The sequence below is a fragment of the Metopolophium dirhodum genome, chromosome 1, assembly GCF_019925205.1.
Source record: "Metopolophium dirhodum isolate CAU chromosome 1, ASM1992520v1, whole genome shotgun sequence".
NCBI classification, from domain to species: Eukaryota; Metazoa; Arthropoda; class Insecta; order Hemiptera; family Aphididae; genus Metopolophium; species Metopolophium dirhodum.
Window position 1 is genome coordinate 109,863,155 of NC_083560.1, and position 24,355 is coordinate 109,887,509.

General features: G+C 30.1%; 1 protein-coding gene and 1 pseudogene across 1 annotated transcript; one reads left to right on the plus strand and one right to left on the minus strand.

Moving 5' to 3' along the window:
* Positions 1 to 19,746: 19,746 nt before the first annotated feature.
* LOC132950259 (putative nuclease HARBI1) lies at positions 19,747 to 20,535 on the plus strand. Its single transcript, XM_061021605.1, has one exon. The coding sequence runs from the start codon at positions 19,747 to 19,749 to the stop codon at positions 20,533 to 20,535; it is 789 nt and encodes a 262-aa protein (XP_060877588.1).
* A 1,745-nt stretch (positions 20,536 to 22,280) lies between these two features.
* Positions 22,281 to 23,111, minus strand: LOC132934538 (uncharacterized; annotated as a pseudogene).
* Positions 23,112 to 24,355: the final 1,244 nt, after the last annotated feature.

Consider the following 24,355-nt stretch of genomic DNA (forward strand, 5'->3'; position numbering starts at 1 on the left):
GACATCCGGCGTGTGCAAAAGCGTGTGTGTGACAATCTCACGCTAGGCCTAACCGCAGAACGACCATGTACGGTTGACAGAGTATAGAAGGGACAAGGTCTGACCCAACGAGGAAAGCTGGTGGACAAGCGTTCATCAGACGAGCAACAAGCCACCATCAGAACTTCATGACTTTTGAAGTACCATTACTGTATAAAACACAAACCAGCTAATATAGCAGTACCCATGAAAATAAATTATTAGGGAATAGATTTTATAATACGTTAATTAATATAATTACAATTGAATACATAAACAATAATATATATATATGACAAGTAATATTATTTACATTATCACATAAATATATATTTATTTAATTAAAATAACTGTTTCCAGCAGTTCAGAAAATTTTCCAGTTTTATTCAATGCTTCTTTTAAACTAAGAGAAATATTATTTACAGAAGACAATAATGAACTTTACCATTTACTTTAACCATTTTGAGCATATGAATGCCGTGTAATTATTTTCTACTAATTTGTTTAAAAATTGAAACTGCAGCCATTCAACTGGAAGTCCAGCTAATGAACTTGACATTTTTAGTCGGAATTTCTCCGGTGCTGGTAATTTACACAGGTTTTTTACGCTTTCATATTATATAAGATGACGGACTGTGTCCAACGTCTAGATGAAGTTCAAAAGGCCGCTTTCAAGCGTTTGGCAATAACGTCGATCCTGACGATTTGGAGTCAACTGAATGGGTAGAGCTTTGGAATACAGGTAAAATGTCAAAGAACAAATGATCAAATTGCATTAGGTAAACTACACACATAGAAAAGTGTTGTCGTTTTAACACATTAAGGTGTTAATGTAGTACACATTTGCACGTCGTTTTTCGCTCAGAGCTAAATTGCAGTTGATTTAACTATAATTTATAGTTAAAACATTGAACTTATTGTAAATGCTTGATTTGTACACTCAAACTCTATTAAGAGGTAGATGCAACAACAACTGTATTTAAAACAACTTACTGTGTAATTCAGTATTATTAAACTCTATTAAGGGGTAGATACAACAACAACAGTAGGTATTTAAAATAACTATGTAATTAATCACAGTGGCAATTATAACAAATGTAAAAATAACACCAATCATAGGTTATTCTAATTCTACTTATTGTCAAAATAACGTGTATAAAATAAATATAATTTTAACAAATATTTGAAGTTGTACTAATTCCATTTGTAGTAAGCAAGGACGGATCCAGCATCTATTTATGGTCGGAGCACTTTATAGGAAAAATTATATAATATAGCTAAGAATAGGCCTTGGATATTTTTTATATTATTTTATGTCAACGAGGGAGGCAGTGTGGCACTTTCCCTCAGTACCACCCCTGCATCCGCCCTTGGTAGTAAGGGTAATTTATAAAAGTTATGTAGAAATAACACAGTTCAAAATGAATATTTACTTCATTAAATATCAATATTAAACTAACACCTACTGCCAGTGCATAATGCATAATAATAATGGTACATATTTTTCTACTTCTATGCCACACCATACTGTTTATATATTACATACAAAACACCATGGAAACAACATTTTAGTAACAGTGTCTTACTTGCAAGTGACATGTACCAACACTTGTGCATATAAGATCTAAAAGGTAAATGATTTAACTCTTAATTTAATACCTTAACATAAGTAAAATCAACTCTATTATTTCTAAGCCACTGGTACGATGTACCTATCTACATCATCAAAATTCACAAATATTCATAAAAATATAAAAACATCAAAGGAAGAGTTTGCGTGACTAACATGATTAATAATATTTATGTTATAGTCAGGCTTAGGTCATGGAGTTTTCCGATGAAGTTATTATTACACTCTTATTACTTATCAATTATCAAATTTTACAGGTTAACCTAACCACCTTCAAAAATAACAATGATGTATGTCTATTATTTTATGTTTTCATGACAATATTTTACTTCCTATAATAGTCATTAGTACGGATCTTGTACTCTTTCGTATTCAAAATTATTATCGATGTCAAAAAACTTGCAGATTAATCATAAGTTGTTGTTGGTGGAAATTAAAAAAAGGTTCAGCGTGAATCAATATTAATTTTATATGAGCGTCATCAAAATCACGAAAATTTGCAAATTATTTTGAGTTAGAAATTCATGAAGTTTTTAAAGATCTATGATTTAAAAATTTAACATAAGATAATATTTACATAATTAATTAGTACTACACTATAATGCTTAATCGTAAAATAATCTTTAATACATTCTGCAAAGTTGTTAACATCAAATATCATGACTGAAGCCACAGAATAATTATCGGTCGGAATAATTATAGAACAATCTCCATTCGAATAATAAACTGATATTAAACTGCGTATATTATTATACTCGGATTGAGTGTTTTCCACCAAAAAAAAAACAACAAATATTAAAAATAACACTCAGCCCGAGGCATCGTTCGAGGAGTTGTAAGTAAAAAATATATAGCTGACGCAGGTTTATATAGTAGAGGTTCCTCTATATTATTATAGTCCATACAATATAATAAATATTTCCAAACGATTATCGCTGTTTTTTCTTGTACCTCGACCGTCGCCCATTAATGCGAATACCTATTACAAATATTATATTACATAACGTTTACGATTGTTTCGTCGCTGTGGACTTACTACTATATAATGTTCAATATGTCGACACCCGATTTCGTGGAAGACTATTTTTACGGTTCTTTTTTTCATTTCGTCTTTGCACAGCTCTCGACACCGCCCAATATTTATTGAACACAATCGACTTTATTAAACGCAGCCACACGAAATTATTTTACAGAATGATTCACCAAGCAAGCTCACTTCCTCCCACTCCCCATATTGTATATACAATCATGAATTTATTCAAAATATGATTTTTTTGAATTTCTGAGTACTTTGAGACCATATTATTTTTAATTATTTAAATTTGTATACTATAAGCGTCCTTTGTAGTGCTACCTTATTTTTTTCCAAATTAAATTCATTTACTTTTGATTTTAATTTTGTTTACCACATTTATAAGGATTTTTTGGAAATATTAGTTCATTGTAATAGCTTTAAAAATATTTGACTACATGGGGACTATTATGATTTGAAAATTTTAGTTATTAATATTTATTGTTTTTTTTGTACTATTATTACTATTTATAATTTATAAAAATTGTCGGATCTTAACAATACTAGACTAAATATTATATATTTTATATTTTATGATCAACCATGAACCCATTATTAAGAACCATTGTCCTTATTGTAAGTACCTATAGGTACAATTATTGTATTTAGATATTTTTTTTAATAGCACAAACAAATTTTTTTATTACACTTACGTTGTATTTTTTTTTCAAATGTATACACAATAAATCAGCGTTTCCCAACCTTTTTGCAATAGCGACCCATAAATTTAATCTTTATTAGGTACGCGACCCCCCCCCCCCCCCCAAAAAAAAAAAAAATATGCCGTAAATAAATAAGATTTTTATTATAATCCATTTTATCATTGAGTTTTTTATAAAATACAATACGATTACAATATACTGAATAATAATAACTTAGTAAATAAATAAATAAAATAAATTATAATAAAAATATAAAATACAAAAAATTAGTATAATAGAAAATTTAGTGTGAATTTTGATTTTGGACACTGTTGCATAAAATTTCCACTGGGGTACAATTTTAAATAAACTAATGCGCATGTCATGTGTGACATCTAATCTGTTTCTTTGTTTTGTTTTAATATTGGCCATGGTAGAAAATCCTTTTTCGCACAAATAAGTGGTAAGAAAAAGTAATAGTTTTTTTTATTGCTTTAATTGAAAGTTCTGGATATTCATTATATATTGCACACCAAAAATCTACAAGAGTTTCATTTTTAAATTTATGTTCATAAATTTATAAATTTATCCATTAGGTAAAAATTTGTTAAAATAGTTAAAAATGTGTTTTTAATCGTAAACTTAAAATTTGCGTAGTCTCGATGTACCGCTCGTTGCTCAACTGCACATTATGGATTATGGACAAACGACCGAGACCGATCGCATCGACTAGTCCAGGGATGGCGAACCTTTTGATAACTGCGTGTCAAATCAAAATGTTTGGTTTGATTTTATTTGCCTCGCATGTCAGACCTTTTTTTTTTGCTTAAAAAATAATTAATTAAACATATAAACATGATTTTATTTGTTGTTAGGTGTATAAAATATTTAAACTTTACAGCATTTTCTATTTAGGTACTATTGCATATTAATATAACTTTACAGCATTTATACTATTTACTATTTATAAAGTTACATGTACATATTAATATATCTTTACAGCATTAATTTACTATTTACTATTATTATTTCATTTTTATTAGTAAAATCATGAAACAAAATGTTAGACGCCTTAACAAAAACTTCTTTTAAGTATTCTCCGTCAGAAAGTGGCTTACCATGCTGTCACTAGTCACTAGTCATTAGCACATTTACCGATAAGATAAAAAAAAATCCATAATCGTAATAACTTTACGTCATTTATTCTACAATACTAGTTATTTATACTATTTATCAATTTACGACTAAAATAACTGTAATCGTAACTGCGACACATCAAAAAAATTTCACGACCCAATGATGGGTCGCGACCCATGGTTTGGGAAACGCTGCAATAAATTGACCCAACCCAACTGAATATTTTATATGCATTTATATAGTATTATATACGTGTATAAACGTACCTGCTGTATATTGCGATTTGGCATTTTTATCGTCATGTCATTGCGATTTTACCGGCTCGTTTCAATATAAATATAATTGCAAATGTATTGAATTAATATATACAGCAGCCGGTTCGAAGGTTTATTTGTAGCTTGGTGTTATCGCATCTATACGCTTCCATAATATTATTTGTATGTATATTATTATATTAATTATTCACTCACAGTTTTCGCGCCGAACTTGTATAACTGTTGTATTTAGGTAATAATATTTTCACAATATTGAGCTTAGAGATGATAGATGAAGGACTAAGCAGCGGGGGCTGGGGAGTATAATTATAAACGAAAAGTTAGATTATAAAACAAAGTACTTCTGTTAAAGATTTTTTAGACATTTTAGCAGATTAAAAATTAAATAAATAATCTATATATATAAAAAGACTTGTCCTGGGTGATTCATCATCGCCTAGCCGGAACTGCTGAAGCTATGGATATGAAATTTTCAGTAAATGTATTTATTACTATGTATAGGCGCACTAAGAAAGGATTTTTCGAAATTCGCATTTTAAATAGCTGCTCAAACAGGGACATTGAGGTTCAAGATGGAAATTGGAAATTTTATTTTTATTTATTAATAGTTGCCATTGGTTACACTCTACAGTAGAAATTAGTAATTATTTATTATTGGTTGCCATTGGTTATTCGGGCGGATCAGGTACAATAGCTGGCATCAATTCGAATTATATTATAATATCAAAATTAACTTGGTATAACTTCGATAATTTAGAGTTAAATCCTACACTTACGTACAAATAGCACTGGGTCCGCGACCTACCACGGATAAATTGCCTACCTGATATTGCCTACCCTATTGCCTATACTGCTGCGAATCAGAATTTTTATTCCAGGAAACAGAAAAGTTAAGATACATTTCGAACACCATACATCGAATATTAAATAACGAATTGAACAAAGTTTGAGTCATATAGAGTTGGTACATTTAACGGGCAACGAAGTGCACGGGATCAGCTAGTAAAATATATAATTTTAAACCAAATGTTGACAAAAAGTACATAACAACAAGTAATTAAAACAATATTAATGTCACTATAATATACTAAGGTATAATATTCTATAAATATCACGTAAACACAAAAAATATACAAGGAATTCAATAATAATATATTATAGTTCTATGTTTTGATATTAGTGATATCACAATTCTGAAAACGCCGTTGAATTCACGAGCGCATGTAGATAATAACACAACCTATAACAAATTTCCCGCGTATTTCTTTATATTTTAAATTCGATTGCCCGCATATATGCGGGCATAGCATATCCAGAACGTTTTCTTCTCCCGCATATATGCGGACATAGCAGTGAAAGGGTTAAAAATAAAAAAAATGTTATAATGGTGATAAGTACAACTTAAGTACCTACACATAGTTCGTCAAAAATACTAACAATATTGTGATATTTTCATACTAATATAAGTGACATATTAAATAAATTATACAAATATTCTAGTTTTTATCCTCACTGATCCCCCATCAAAAAAAAAATTATTTGTGGCCTGGTAATGATTTGAATGGCCTGCAAACATTTTGGCACCAACAAAAAAAAGTTGAAATGATGCCCCTGTATGTACGTTAAATTGTTATCTCTCTTGAACTTTTATGAATTAAAAATATTTAATAATGTGTATAAATCTGGTTATAACTAAATACCTATTATTACTTACGCTCGCTCACATTCAACTCGATCCAAAAAACTAAGGTGAGGTGCCAAGTTCCATTTTTTTTTAGTCGCTGCTGATCCTGCTCCCGGGTTTCTCTTGTTTCTGGAGTATGAATCGCGAATGTTCTTCCAGTGCTTTTTTGTATCGTCTACTAAATTATAAAATTGCGTTCAAGTAATTACATAAAAATTTTAAATTTTTTTAATAATCGAAAAGATTTTAAATTTTTTACTTACCAGATTTTTCAATCTTGAGGGATATTTCCTTTCAGATACTATCCTTTATAATAATGTTTTTGTAATGAGCATCGGCCAAATCATACAAAATCGAATTTGCCTGTACTTCTTGAATAAGAATTTCATCCTCCGATGGAGAAAATACTAATTTTGACGCCATATGATAAATTTGTACAAATACGACAAATAAACGACAAATAAAAAATAAAAACAATTAATATGACCATATAAGGTCGTCACGACGTGTCGCGCGGTACTGCTTCATGAGCAGTAGTATAGTCGGTCACGGCGACCTGTCGCGTCTTGCAAAACGTACCTTAAGACGGAGACGACAAATGTATGGGTAGCGTACTAGGTAGGTACTTAAAGTTTAAAATATGCATGGCCTGACCTTTTCGTACATACGTAGGCACCAATGTACCATACGAGTTACCGTCTGAAATCTACAGAAAAAATGTTTTTAAAAAATATTATTTCACTTACCTTTTTTAAACTTGATGCAGTCATTGTACCTATATAAGTACTATTAATACTTTTTATACAGTATAGGTAAATATGCATTTAAATTTTTAGAAGATAAACACAAAAATATAGTTACAAAAAAATATTTATTCATTTAAATACATCAGTGATCGGCTGTTTGTCTTAATATAATATAATTGAGAAATAAAATTTATAATTCACATTCACTACGTGTGTTACATGCTACGACCACATTTTTTTAAATTTTCGAAAATGAATGATCGGCGATTGGATCGTAGTATGGCTTTGTATTGACTGAAGCTATAAAAAAAAAAATTTATGTTTGACCAAAAACACAAGTTTTTTTGAAATACACTATAAAATATGTATTTTTCGCATTCTCATAATCGAAGTATTCAATAACCCAATCGGACATTTACAACAGGCACAGTACTGTATCCAGGGACGATCTCAAAAATAAAAATCATGAGGGGGGATGTAATCTTCAAAATTGCCGACTAGAATTTGAAATTCAAAATGTTTGTTAACTATTAAGTTATTTTTAGTTACATGCTATAAATTTATAATTTCTTTACTACCTTATGTTTCAATTTTTGGTTTGAACTAAATTTGAAGTTGAAACTTAGAAATACTTATTATTTTTTTTACTATATAAAAAATATACAGAGTGTATCTTATGTAATTGTACGCAGGTTTTTTTTAAAAATTATGGATGGATGATAGGGAATTTCGTAAAAACAAAAAAAGACGTGTTTCTTTATTTTTAACAAACAATTTTTATAACATTTTCAAAATTTTTCAACACGTAGTTGTACAAATAATAAAATCGACTTTATATATAAAGATAAGCAAATTGTCAATATTAATAATAATTATTATTATTAGAAGTCGATTTTACAAGTTTTATTTATTGATACAATATTTAAAAGATTATAAAATAAAAAATAAAAATATTTCGAATGATCGAAATGTCAAATAATTCAAATAAATATTCAATGAATGTAGGTAGTAGGTATCTAATCTTTTAAAAAGACTATTAACATAATATATTGTTTACAATCGTGATATAAAACAAAATAATATTATTGTTAATTGTTGAAAATTATTTATTAGATTTTAATTTTTTTAATGAAAAGTAGGTAAACTATACTACTAGTAAGTATAAAATATTTGTAATTAAATATTAAGGGGATTCCATACCGTGATTTTCTGTTTTTGTCTAACACATGCTCAACATAGGATTTTTGACGGATTCTTTGCCAAACATATCAATTGATCTAATGAAGTGATGAGAATTCTGAAAACAGATTTGAATTCGTCGTCAAATCTACTTGAAATCAAGTTTCCCACAATTTTGATTTTGATTTTAGCTTCTCCAAAGATTTAAATACAAAAATACAAAAATACAAAAATGTTTAAATACTCTTTTTTAATATAACGTTTTCTGGAATTTGGTGGATAACATCAAAAATGTGGGAAAGTCGATTTCAAATAGAAATTATATATATTAACTATTTAAGAACAATTGTACTATTAGAATTTGTCGATCAGGCTTAGTTTCGAAGTTATGGCCTTTGGAAGTAAGCAATTCCCCGTTTTTTACGCATACCTACCCACAATGCTTTAGTTAAAGTATAGGGAGCTCAGTGGCGTATAAACGGGGGGAGATCAAGGGGATCGATTTCCCCCCCCCCCTCCCACAAATAGGCTGTATATAATATGCTAAATTTTTAGAGTCCTAACCCTAGCTTTAAAAGCGGAGCTACTGGATAAAATTATATTTCCCCCCCCCCCCCCCCCATGACAAAAACCTAAATACTCCACTGATGGAGCTATAGAGTTGGATTCGGGCTCGGTCTCTAAGCCCCTCCGTGAAATAGAAATAGCCAATCTGATGTACCTAAATACTCACATTATATATTTATACCTATTATATAAATTAAATAATAATTTAATTAGAATAATCATTTAATTTTTTTTTTATTATTATTAGGGTTAAGGCTTTGATTACTAGGTCATTAGCCTGTGGTACTGTAGGGGTACTTGTATAATTAACTGTATTCATTTATTTTCATTTATTTTACATGACTAAACCATAAAATTCAAATTTGTATTGTTTTAAATTTGAATGTTTAGAATCTAATATGGAATAAATAAAATATTACTTTAATGAGTTTTAATCATTGAATACGTTTACCCGTAAAATTTACCGAGCTCAAATCTATAATTGGGGCACAGTGAGACAACATTTGAACAACTTTTTACGTAACGTCGAAACGGTATTGGAAAACAAGATTATAAGTTATTTAAACTTTTATTAGATGGTTGAAACGTTTACGTCAGACCTAGGTAAACCACAACTTATCTCAGCCGTACGACTTTCGGAAAAATTAATATTTTTAATGTCGGAGGGAAATTTTTTCTCACTGAATCCGGTTTCCCATAAACGAAAATTCATATACGAGTCAATTTGTGTAAGTTCGTCCTCATAATATGTAACTGATCAATATTGTCGTTTAATCTGCGAAGTGCGTATTATGTATGGTCAGTTATAATAACTATATAGGTACTTATTAAACAATTGCAAATATTTTGAGAACTTATAAAATTGACATTGGTGATATTTATCGTTAAAAATAAAACCTATTATAATATTGCATTAATTAATTAAATTTAATAAAAATATACCACTGAATGGAAACGAAAAAAAATACAGTTGCCGCATATATACTTGGTGCCGTAATATTAACTGAATTAAAATATTTTTTTAAAAACAAAGTACAATTTCTGTAATTCGTTTTACATAATAATATTGTAATATGTGACTTAATTAATACGAACTTACAGCAGGCTTTAACTTTTCAACTCGTTAATGCCCTACAGCGTGGCGTACAATATAATTTATGTTTATATTTATGTGAATATACTTTGGTCGGCGTGTTATACATTTTATAATGCACATTACTGCAGCACGCGTGGTATATATATTTATTATTATATCATCCTATAAGTATATAATATATATGTAGACGAAATATACTGAAAAAACTAGAAAGTCTGTCGCCGCGACTGCTGCCCGGCGTTCAGCGCGCGCCAAACGAATTACCATAAAATTTACATAGACCACATCAGTCGTGCGCATATTATACGCATACACGCATTACACTATACTATATATATATATATATATATGTATACACAAAATATACATAATAGATACAAGTAAAAAACCCGAGGGACGAGGACCCCGCAAAATCTAAATATTGTATATGCAATAAAGCGCCGCGGGTTAGTCGGGCGAAAATTTTATTGCGCTTTTTCGTAAACTCCACATCATAACTGTTACATAAAATATCATGACGTATTATACTGGATGGGCCAGTGGCGCCGAACCACATTTTTTTGTGTGGTCTGGTCAACAGCCTCCCCATTTTAATTTTACCACCTACCCCACTCCAATATTTAACCACCAATTTCTTTACAAAAATTACTCTTATTTTATCTAAATTATTATGTTGTTCTGTGTTATAATTCTATGTAATTAATAATATTATTTTATATTATTATAACCAGTCAATTGTTTTGGTCCAAATCTCACAAAACCGAGTAAGAACTGCACTTGCTTTTCAAAAATACTCAATAATATAACGATTCACCCAAAAGTCCAAAGGGTGGAAATATCTTTAATTTTACAACGCGGAAATAATGCGGTGTCCTTTGAATTTCAAGCTGGTCGCTTCAGGAAACAGAACATTCATCGACGACATTAATAGAGTACCTTATTCTTCTTATGATTTGGTTTACGAATGATTAAGACTTAATAAGATTGTTTTTATTCTGGATGATACAGTAATGCGCATGTCCGTAAATTATATATATAAATTACATATACAAATAATAAATATATAATATTCATAAATATAATATGCACAGATAGGTATATACAGCGCAGATGGTCCGCGCAGACTTCGGTATTAATGGTTAATGACAATAGAATTATGTGTACAGAACACTATAATATTATTATTATATTGGTACAAGTAAATGTAACAAACTGGTAAGGCGCCGGCGAGGGGTGCAAAGTTCCCCTTAACCACGAATCACCCAGCACCTGCAACGACCGAGCAATTTATTCCGCAAACATCAGCTGTAGCTGCGGTATGGCGGTCGTCGTGATATTATGCAGACCTAATCTACCACGGCGAGTCTTAAATTGTAATAATAATAAATATACAACGAACTATATATTATAATAGTATGAGCGTAAGTTAAGTTTATATAATAATGTGTTCACTGTTGGTTCCTCGTTGGTTGGTTCACGTTGTTTGTTTTATATTGTATTTCTTTTAATCTGAAACCGTAAATAAACCGCGGGCGATTCCACGACAAAAACAACTTTGGTTTTACTACTAAGTTACTACCCCTCCCCCCCCCCCCTCCCCACATTGAGTAAACACTTGTAAATATGGTTTAGAATTTTAAAATAAAAGTCCAATGCACTGTAAGGAGAGACTCTCTTTCCGAGAAAATAAAAAAATATCGTAATCGGATTACTTCACGAGGCGTGAGAGTTTTCCTGCAAGTTTTGTGCAAAATACCCGGTCACGTGTAGGCACCTTAATGTTAATTTTTTATTCTCCACGGAACTATAATATTCATGCATATTATATTATTCCAGGTCATAATACACAATACGCAATATAACTTCGGATTAAACTATTATTGAAGAAATATATTACATTACCTACACATTATATTTATACGCGGAAACTGTCTGTCATATATAACTACCTATTTATAAACCATCGTCCATCAAGGCACTGCACCGTTCTGCAAGCTACACAAACAGAGTTTGAGATGTGTACAATTTAATGCACGTATAAATTATCGCCATCATACTCCTCCGTCCATCGAGGTGGGTTATTGTAAAAAATAATCGACCGGGGGTGGTGATTATAATATTATACATTTTGCCTGGACTGCACTCGTCTCACAATCCACGCATACCTACTTTCGCCTGGCGTCTTATAATAAGACTATTACTGTATGTAATAAGACTCTTGTTGCCTACAGTAATATCGTCAAAACATGTGAACCTACAGTGTGATTTTCATCTACAAAGTAAATACTAATTTTCACCAAAAGTCTTAATGTTATCAGAAAAATAATTAAAAAATAATTTGAAGTCAATATAAAATATTTAAACAATATTTTTGACATATTTTTTGTATTATTATACTTTATGTTATTATTATATTATTATTTATATTATGATTACGGTGAACCAAGCATGTCATCATTACAAACTGTTAGGCGATTTTGATGAATCTGTCGAAGGCGTGGATACTTCTATTTTCGAATCCATAGACAAATTAGAAGATTTTGTCAATAAACAAAAAAAAAAACCAAAAATTAATAAAAAATTATTTTTCTACTGTACCTATATCATAAATAATACATGTGTACATACTTATAATTTCATTGTATTTATTTTTTAAATTTTATTTAGTTTTTGTATAGCATCTATGTATATATATAAATTTATTATATTTGTCATAACGTTTTTATCGTAAAATTTAAAATTATATTTCATTACATAGGTAACTCGAAGTTATGATTTTATTTTGATAAATTCGAGTTAGGTATCTCGAATAATACATATCTCGAGTTGAATTTTTATCCCACTTCAACTTCGAGTTATTGCGACTCGACTGTACATTCTAATATATTTTGCATGGTACCTTTGTGCCAATTATTTACTCTACTCATCATCTAAACTTTAAATACTTACTCATAATCAGTTAATTATATTAGTTACCTACGAGTTAGTCGAAATTGAATTTTTATGTATTGAAGAAATGATCACGAAAATGTACTGTTTTTCAAAAAACGTGAAAACTATTCAAGACAATATGAGTTCACCTTAAATAAAATCACCCTATACCCTTGATTGTGTTTAATACAGCCACAGACACCTAAGTAGCGTTATAATAATTATATAATATGAGCACAGTTGTTTTGTTTTTCACGTGCCAACGAACGGAAATTAGGTTTTTGACGTCCGTCGCAAACAATTCGCACGGGACTCGCCAATGCACCACCAATGTAAATTATTGAGTAATAATATTATAATATAACACGGGATATCGGTGTACAACAATTATCGTACATACACGCCAGCTCTTAATGCGAAATAATGTTTCCGCCGGATATTCGTCGAACGATAACGGGACACGTATTATTACAATGTTAAATGCGGTGATAAAAAACAATGCAAAGACAAAATAGAAAAGTTATATAAAATAGAATAGTTGGGCGGTAAGAAACGTAGCGTGCTACTCAATATTTTCCACTTCGAAGAAAGTGGAAAAATATTATATTTATCATTTACAAATGCATCACCATATAAATATGTATATGTTTAATAATATAATGATCTAATAACGAATTTTGTTGATTAAGCTGAAATGTTATGTGTTATTAATGCGGTTTTGTTATATTGTTGTATTTCAAAAACGAAAAACTGTAGATACATGAAAATTTCACTGAATGTTTATATTCTCGATTTTAATACGCCATAAAATGTTAAAAATATTTTGACTCTTTCATTAGCAAAAAATTGCAAAAACTTGCATATAATATTATGAATATATACTTTATCTATAATTAGTACTTTAGTAACCGTTAAAGACTTATGTAGTTATGTATATAGACACATCATAGATGTCACATATGATGCTTGCTGAGAGGTACGATATCGTATATACTATTAAAACCTATGTTTCATTTTAAAAGAGCTAGCTATCATAAAATAGTTATGTTACTTAAATAACTTTATGGTTAATTCAAAGTTAAAGTTGAACAAGTGTCGACTGTGATATTATATTTTGGAAACAAATCTAGTTTAGCGCCAAGTGAATTTTTCAATTTTTTTTCGGAAATCTATGTATTTTAACGAGAACAACGGTGGAAAAATTAATTGGTGGAAATCATTAGGTTAAAAGTTATAGGCTTACGAAATTCACTATTTTTGGTGTTTTACACATACACAGAACGCTCTATTTTACCGCGTTTATAATGAATATTTCATTTTTTTTTTTAACTGTATTTCTACGAGCTTAGAACTATTGCTCAAAACGAATTGAGGAAATCTTTAGGTTTTAAGTTATAACACTGCGAAGAGTAATAATTGTAAAATATATTGTCTCTAGTATTATTATAAAATACAAGAATTTTTTTTTTTTTGAGGGGGGGGGTCATTTTTTTGAAAGGACAAAAATATAATATAATAGGTACACAATTAAAAAATAATCAAAGTAAATTATTAACTAAAATTATACCTTTATTATTTATTCTTAATTTTGAGCGTACTTTTTTGGTTTGTTTTCCATTCTTCGTGACCACACAAAAAGGAAATTCATAATTTATAGGTGGCATCCAGTGTTTTTCAAGTAGATTATCTTTAGTAAAATTATCAATGCTTTTCTTCCCTATAAAACAACCAATATCTGAAGAGTAATCAAAATAGACATGATGTGAGTCTTTTCTCTGTTCGGATTCCGATAACGTACACTGTATGTCAATCGCTAAACTATTTCCTTGGTCGGAATTAGATACCGAAATAGATATAGATGAATCATTTTGTCGATTTTCAGACTCAAATTTTAATTTCTTACTAAAGAATGTGTCAATTTTTCTTGCCGGCCCACTAGTTCTTTTAAATGAATCACCCTAAATAAAAGAGAGATTTATTTTTACTATTTTAATCATACTGTATAAATGGCTATAAGAGTATAAGACATCGATATCAAAAATTGTAAGAAGTTAATTTATATATGTTTTAATAATAATAAATAAGTAATAGGTTGTAAAAATGTTATAAAAATAAAAACTTAATTTTTGTATAAAATATATGTTTTTACTACAAATGCCTCGATATTTTTAGAAAATAATAGGTGCCCGCTGCGTAAAAAGGTAAAATTTAAAAATTATAAGAGTATAGATACCTACCATCGTTACTTAAGTACTCGGCGACCGACGCACTTGTCCAGACGTTCACAGCAAAATTAAATGAAATATAATAATATGATATACGTAATCAAATATTAACTATCGTTTTCATTGTGCATGGTATTTTGTAACAAGTGATTAGATCCCAAATTAGCGAATAGTGATTAGCCGATTACGGATAATATACGTCGCCATGCGTCGTGCGAAATGTATACCTAATATAGATTGTAGACGTACCTATATTATTATATTATATTGTACGGGTTGAAAATAATATTTTATTTTTCCGTCGAACAATCTAACATTTCTACTGAATTATTTTATATTTATTCGCTAGCAAGTACCAATTATACTCGTATCGTCAATCAGTTTATAATCGCTATTAATATTCTCAGAAGTAAGAAGTTTGCCCGTTTGCAGGAAACTATGATTTTATGAACAAGTGGTAATGTAGTTTTAATGGATATACAAATAATATATATATATATATATATATAATAATATTATATACATTTTTAGTGTGAAAAAAAAATCTCCTTGAAATAAATCAAAACTGAAATTTATGCATATTGTATTATTTTTTCAACTAACACAAAATACATAATCTTTTTTTTTTTGGGGGGGGGAGCCCATGGATCCGTGCCTGTACTTAACATTAAGGTTTTAGTTATAACCCTATGAAGTTCACAATTTTTGGTCATACATATTTTATCCAAACCCAGGGTAAAAACGCTTTTTGCGACAATATTGAATTCTTTCGCATAACGCCACATTCCTTCCACATATTGTTCGTATATGCTCCAGTCTCCGGATGTTTAAATTGAATTTAGTGATTTACAGTTAGATGTGTGTATCCCTCATCATAGATCTACATTAATTATTAAATAAGAATAAATTTATCTCAATATTGTATAACTGAAATCATTCGTTAGTAATTTAGTTTACATCACTTATTAATTTAGGGTTTTAAAATTTCATGAAATTTATTTTCTTGAAATATTTTATTTCCATGAAAAATAAAAATAAAATGTTTATTATATCTAAAAGTTTATAATCGTCAACTTTCAAGTGAACATTTTTAAAAATTGGTTTGTTGTGTGAAACAAAGAAAATAAGTAACATATTTCCATATAGTTTATAAGTTGTTAAACTAATTTATAATTTAGCAAATTTTAATATTGCTTTTTAACTCTTAAGTTACAAAGTCATAAATCAATTCAACACCATAACATATTGTTGAGAGCTATGGCTCTGCGAATGCATATTATGCCTATTATACAATATAGGTATATTTACACTAAGCTGGGCCCCTAAGGAAAATAACAATAATAAATAATAGGTAGGTACCTAATATATATAATATTATTATGAACATACAATTTTTTACTGAGATGACAATAATTCAAATTTAAAGTATTAATTATCAAACAAATTAATTGACAATAAAAATTGTATTTCATTTTTTTGTATAGTGACGAATTTATCTAGATGGATGAATTTTTTATATTAGATAATTAATTAGATAAAACGCAACTATTTATCTAGATAAGATCAAAGATAACTAAATAATTATCTAGATAAATTTATCTAGATGAGTCTCAACACTGAGTCTATTAGTAGGTAGGCAACTTGAAAAATGCATATGAGTAGAATTATAAGGTTAACTATTGTATGTTCCTCGCCTCATGATATTTCGAGAAAAATTTGCGTTAATTTTATATTTGTCTATAAGTTGTTGTTAATTTTAGATTATATATAACAGCGTTCAATTAAAAAAATCCCATATACCTATATCGTATCATTGACTAACCTTGTACTAGATTTTTGTGAACGTATTATTTTTTTTTTTTTTATTATTATTCAAGTAACGAATTTAGTATTGTTTCACCATCAAAATCAAAAGGTAGCTATAAAAAACAAATACATTTTGATCATACATCAACTCAACCAAGGCCTCATAATTTTGAAATTGTTATAAATAAATTGCCTGTTAAAAATAAAGAAACACGTTATTTTTCGTTTTTTCGAAATTCCATATTATTGATCCATAGTCGTTAAAAAAAACCCGCGTACAATGACATAAGATTCACCATGTATAAATTCACGCGCGTATATTTAATGATTTAACAATAGCCAATAGAGATAATAGTTAACAAAATAATTTAAATAAAATTTTCTTAAAACATCAAACACCATTTCACCAATGCTGGTTGAAAAGCAAAAGTTTTAGTCGAATTCAAATTACCTGCATACCTACACTACACCATTTACAAAGCGAATGATAAATTCGTTGGCCGTCGCTGTACGAATTAGATTCTAGACTTTGTTACACATTCACAAAAGTTCATTTGGTGATGGCGGGATTAAAAGGCAGCTATGGTGCCTGCTCGGGCGGTGCAGATTAAATTCTTGGAACGAATTTGAATACATTACCATATTTCAATAATACGTGGAAAAGTAAAACGATTTCAAATCCTTTGGCAATTATATCTCCCGACCGTTGATTTAAACTGGGTTCACAGCTTGCTGCTGGTACGTCGTAAGTACCATGTTAGTGTCCAAAAGTATTTTGTTACCATTAGCTTATTAAAAATAAATAAATAAATAAATAATGTTATAAAATATTATAAACTTTGTATAACAATTTAGAGAAACTAATGGCCTTAGCTGTTGAAGTTTTAGATAGATAAAACTAAAATATAATTCTAAAAAATAATGGTATAACACTTGTAAATTAATAATAAATACAATTGAATATAATATTGTTCAATGTACATACCTATATGTCAATATATTTAAAAAAAAGTAGGTCGGCGCATTTTGGTGGTGGATGTTTGTCCATCGTCCCTTCGGGCCTCGGACAGGTTAGTGTAATTTTACTGTATTCGATTTGAATGCAATGATTGCATTTGCTAAAAAAACGATTCGCTGAGCGGACGAGGGATCTTTTTTATTTAATTTTATTCGTTTCTATGGTGATACACAAAGCGTTTTAAGAACAGTTTAAGAAGGATTTATATAAATAGGTAATTTATATAATTATAATTATAATTTATAATTAGGAAATATCATAAAAATGATAAAAAATATAAAATAAAAGAAAAAGCTCATAAGTTGCTCAAATGTTTTGAAAATTTTACCATGTCTAGGTAAGGCTAATATAAGTAAGCAACCCAAATTTCAATTTTTTACGAATTTTATTAACCGAATTACAACAAAAAATAACTACCAAAATTAAAATGTCTATATATAGCTCAAAAATGGTACCTAACCGTAAGGCCCATCGCACACCAAAAGAGCAAAACTGTGTTAGACACTGTTAGTCATTTTTGTTTTAAGTCAATTAAAAACAATTTGTTTTCTATACGCGCATATCAGTTAGTCAAGACAAGACTAGACAAACAATATTATTCGATTTTTAGTTGCAAAAATGTTATCTGACGAAGAGGTTGCTATTTGTATGTGGTACACTCTACACACTTTGGAAGAACGGGAAAAAAAAAGTTATGGGTACATCCATTAAACCAAAAACGTATCACTCACAACGTTATTGTATCATTTATTTGTGAATTACGATCTGATGAAAAAAAATTTAAAAGCTATACACGTGTTAGTATTACAACTTTTGATTTTATCGTACAGCAAATAGGAGAGGAAATTAGAAAAGAAGACACTAATTTCAGAAGTTTGAAGCGACGTTGATTTTTATCGTTGAGTTTTTTGTAATCAGGGATTAAACTTTTGAAAAATAATATTTCTGATGAATCTTCTGAGGTGTTAGCTTGCTTAGTTCTTGACTTTAAAAACTCTATCATTGGCTCAGCTACTTGTTCACTTGCTGTTTTTAACTGAGTTTTAGGTTTTTTCGGTCTTTTGAATACTGTTTCGTTTAGTTCGCATTCTGATGCTGTACCATCTTCTGGTGATATATTGTCTTCTACTGTTGATGTATCAAACGAGTATTCTTCAGATTCACTGCGTTCGTTATGCTCATTACAAGTATCACTTACGTTGCTAATCATTTGTTTATGTTGTAACATGAAATCTGACAAAAAACTCATGCTTTCGAAGAGATACCATTTCCTTTTCTTCGATGCAGCTGATCCAGATTTTTTATTTTTTATTTCACGCAATTCTCTTGCATATGAATTCCTAAGAGAAGTCCATTTACTTTTACACACTGACACTGAAAAATAAAATAAATTACTAATACTAGGTATTTAATACTTTTAACACGTTCAATGACGCGGACTGTTTGCGGTGCCGATATCGTTTCTTTGTTTACTTTGTTATTTTCAATTTTTCAATAAACTTATACTAATAAGTAATAACAAATAGTAATAAAAACAGCGTGTGGCATTAACCGTGTTAATATTTTTTTAATATAATTAACATAATATTTCATTTTTTAGTTTTTTGGTTTCTGGGGAACGTTTCCAACGCCTACACTATAACCTCCGAATAGGAGCTACTACTGCAGGTAAAATTGTGAATGAAACATGTTTAGCAATTTGGAAAATTGTATCACCACAAATGCCTTTGCCGTCCACCGAAGGTTGGTTAAAAATTGCGAGCGAATTTGAAAAAACTTGGAATTTTCCAAACTGCGTTGGAGCAATAGACGGTAAACATATTATTGCAATTCAATGTCCCCCAAATGCAGGATCGGCGTACTTTAATTACAAAGGGCACCACTCCATCGTTCTACCGGCAGTCGTTGACGCTAACGCCAAATTTATAATTATTGATGTCGGTGATTATGGTCGAAATAGCGACGGAGGTATTTTGAAGGAATCCAACTTTGGAAAATTACTTGATAAAAATAAATTAAATCTGCCAACTACACCAAGAAAAATTCACGAAAATTTAGAGGAAAAATTTCCTTTTGTTTTTGTGGTAGACGAGGCATATCCTTTGAAAATTAATCTAATGAGACCATTTGCACGAAGACAGCTTAATAATATGAAGAGAATTTATAATTATCGTCAATCTCGCGCAAGGAGAATCGTTGAATGTGCATTCGGTATACTTACCAAACGATTTAATGTATTTGAAAATAAAATGTTGGTTCATCCCGATAAAGCTGTTGTTATAACGCAGGCTGCATGTGTTCTTCATAATATAATTATGGATAAAGAAAGTAATTTGACTGATATTCATAGTGAAATTGAAACAACTACTTTGCAAGTATACCAGGAAGATAGCAACCGACCCACAAATCGTAGACCATCACGAGAAGCTATTGAGATTCGTGAAAAATTCATGAGTTATTTTAATTCTGGAATAGGATCAGTTCCGTGGCAGAATACATATATTATTTAAAATTTAAAATAAGCTTATATATTTTTTAAATAATTATTTAATATATTAATATTATATAATATAATTATGATTTTTTATATAATTAATTAATAAATAATAATAAAAATATTTATACATACCACTGACATCCATTTCCTTACTGATTTCCTCCCACAGTTTGTCTTGGACTGTCCGATTACTGTGGTCTTTATGTTTAAAGTCGTAAATTGATGGTCTTTTTTCTATTAAACTAACTAAAATTTCACCATCACAAGCCATTGTAATAATATAGTATAATTATTCAATTATATATATTATAGCTTTATTTTAATTTGTATACAAGTAAAAAAACGCACAAAAATATAAAAATAACATTCGTTGTCTAATTATGACTAAAGAAAAATGTGGACACTTCAGACAGTATCAGTCATGACTAATTGTGTTTTAAAGCAAAAACGTTTTGTTTTGACTATGTCTTATCAGTGTGCGTATGCAATGTAATTTCCTATGTTCTATTCTTAACAAAACTGTGTTAGGCTGACTAACACTGTCTAACGCAGTTTTGCTCTTTTGGTGTGCGATGGGCCTAAGGAACAAAATCCAAAATACAATAAAAAATATCTCTTGTTATTTTTCATTTGAAGCAATTTTTCTGGTAGAAAACGTCGTTCGTAATTGTTAAATATTATCAAATCGTGAAATCGTACGTTTTTTCTTCTTTAACCGCTTTTATTTCGAGTTAGTTAAATGACCTCTTTAAGGTACTAGCTCAAGAACATAACTTTTTAGAAAAGATGCTATACTCGATACTTTTGAGCAAATTTAGAGGGAGAAAAAGTGTTTACAGAATAAAAAATAAAAAGAAATAAACATCACTGTAAAACCATTACCTTCCTTTGCTCCGCTCAGAATCTAAAAATGTAACTAATGTTATATTATATTATAAACTTTGTACTACAATTTGGAAAAAGTAATGGTCTTAACTGTAAAAGTTTTGGATCAATAAAACAAAAATAAACATCAAAAAATATAACACTAGTTAACTAATAATAAATACAATTAAAATACTAAAAAAAAAAATCACTTTGTGCTTTAAATTATTCATTCTACATACTCTACATAATTACGGACAAAGAAACAATATAAGTATTATGTATTTTTATTTATTTGTTTACCAATATTTCAACTTAGCTATAAGTATATTGCTTATATATTATTATTTATTATATAAGTTATAAAACAAAGAGGAATTATTTAATTTTTAAAAATATGATACTTTTTAATGTGATTGTCCTTAGTAATTTCATCGGTATCATCGAGTGGAAATACCCCTAACTCATCATAAAAAAGCTTAACTTTATGCTTATTTTTTGTATACATGCAATTTACTGTGATGAACTAAAAATAAGCATGCGCGTTGCTATTGATTAAAACTTAATATTAATAATATATTAACTAAGTTTGTATAGTAAGCTATTTTAAATTAATAATAATTAAAGGGATTTGGAATAGCGACTTCTTTTATCCTATCTTTTATTACCAATTTAAAGCATATAATTATTACGAGAGATTCGGATCGTGAGTATAGATTTATAAACGAAGGCTATAATGATTTATGATGCACCTGAGTCTGCGTGTCCTTATTAACTTATCGTTGATGATAATTTTTTTTTTTTTTTATTTGAGATAAAGGCTTCAACAACAACAGGTTATTAGCCTATGATTACAACAAAATTGAACAAAGATAATATAATTTATACAGATATTTACAATTTATGGTCAAGATAATGGATATAGTGGAAAAATGTGTAAATTGCTTCGGTGTTTTCTTCACTGAGGGCGCGTCGGAGGGATGATGAGTGCTTGAAGATTATCCGAGCTTGGGAGTATTTTGGGCATCTTATTACAATGTGTTCGATCGATAAAATCACGTTACATGCAGTGAATATTGGAGCAGGTTCCTTGGTGATGAGGAATGAGTGTGACCTACTCTGGCTCGGGTAATGATGACTTCGTCTCTTCTTTTTAGGCAACTGGAAAAATTCCATTTTTTGATGTGGGGCTTGATGGTCCTTAATTTATTTGATAGGGGAACGTTGGACCAGTTTTTCTACCATGTCTCTAGTATTTTGAGGTTAATGATGTTGAGTGACTCTGAGGATGTGGATATCCTATGTATATTCTATGTTTAGTTTTGGAGTATTCTGGTGAAGTGAAGCTTCGTTTGCAAGTTTGTCTGCTGTTTCGTTGCCAGAAATGCCGACGTGGGACGGGACCCACATGAAAGTGAATGTCTTATTTGATGTTGATATCAGTTCCTGGATGTGCTGGACTAGTTCATTTGTAGAGTAGGGATTTAAGATTGATTTTAAAGCACTTATAGAGTCACTGATGATAACGAAAGAGTCCGGAATGGAGGAGGAGGCGATTTTCAGAGCTTCGAGAATAGCATAGGTTTCTACTGTGTAGATGCTGGTGCTGGGAGGGAGAGCAAATTTGTAATGTTCATGTCCTAGAACTGCCGCAAAACCCACACCGCTGGGATTTTTGGAGGCGTCAGTGTATATAGGTGTACTACTAGGGTATTGTCGAGACATTATTTCTGAGAAGAGATTACGGATGATAGTGCTGTCGGTGGAATGTTTACAGTGATTGGTAAGTTGTGTATTGATATGAGGAGACCACATCCAAGGTGGCGATGAGAGTTGTATTTTGTTCATCGATTGTGTTTGGAGGCCAATATTTGTACTGATCGTTGTGAAATGTTCAAAAATTGTATTCCTGTTGTTGGTAGGACTAGTAGCAAGGGGGTTGTGAAGAATCTTGCTAGATATATGATTAGGCAAGTTCTTAATTCTTAATATGTATTTGAGTTTAAGGCTATGGCGTCTTAGTTCAAGAGGGAGTTCACCAGCGTTGCATAAGATGCTATCTACCGGGCTGGTTCTATAAGCTCCAGTAGCCAAGCGTAAACTTTGGTTATGTATAGGATTAATGGTGTTGAGTACATTATTTTTTGCAGAATTGTAAATTATAGCACCATAGTTAATTATCGAGAGAATGAGAGATTTGTAGATTCTGAAGAGGCTTTTTGTCTCAGATCCCCATATTTTGCTACCGAGTATTTTAATGATTTTCATTCTTGATAGACATTCACCTTTGAGTTTTTTCAAGTGGGGGCGCCAGCTAAGTTTGTCGTCGAATGTGAAACCCAGGATACGGATATTATTGGAAAAGGTCAAAAGGGAGTTCATGAAAGTTCATGATTGGCGGAAAGTGATCTTTTTTTTGAATATGATACATTGCGTTTTTGAGGGAGAAAACGTAAACCCAGACTCCGTCAACCACCTGGATAGGATATTCAGGGAAAGTTGAAGAAAGTGGGTGGTTGTCACAATTATTTGCGATCCGCTGCAGTGGATATGGCAATCGTCCGCGAAGAGAATGTATTTGACCGGCTTAAGGATTTTTTCACAAATGTCATTAATGGCGACAAGAAAGAGAGTAACGCTGAGAGCAGATCCTTGAGGAAGTCCGTTGACAATATCGTGGGATGATGAAAGGTGGTTATTAACTTTGACACAAAACTTACGGTTGGCAAGAAAATTGTTTATAAATCTCAGGAGGTTACCATTCAGTTCCCAGTTGTGAAGAATTGTTAAAACTCTGTTTTTCCATACAGTTTCGTATGCTTTTTTGATGACGAGAGCAATTGCAATGAGGTGCTGATTGTTTCTATTTGAGGAGCAGATGTTGGTATGTATTGAGGTTAACGCATCTAGTGTTGAGTGGTTATGTCTGAAACCACATTGCTCTTTGTTAAGGAGAGACTTGGATTCTC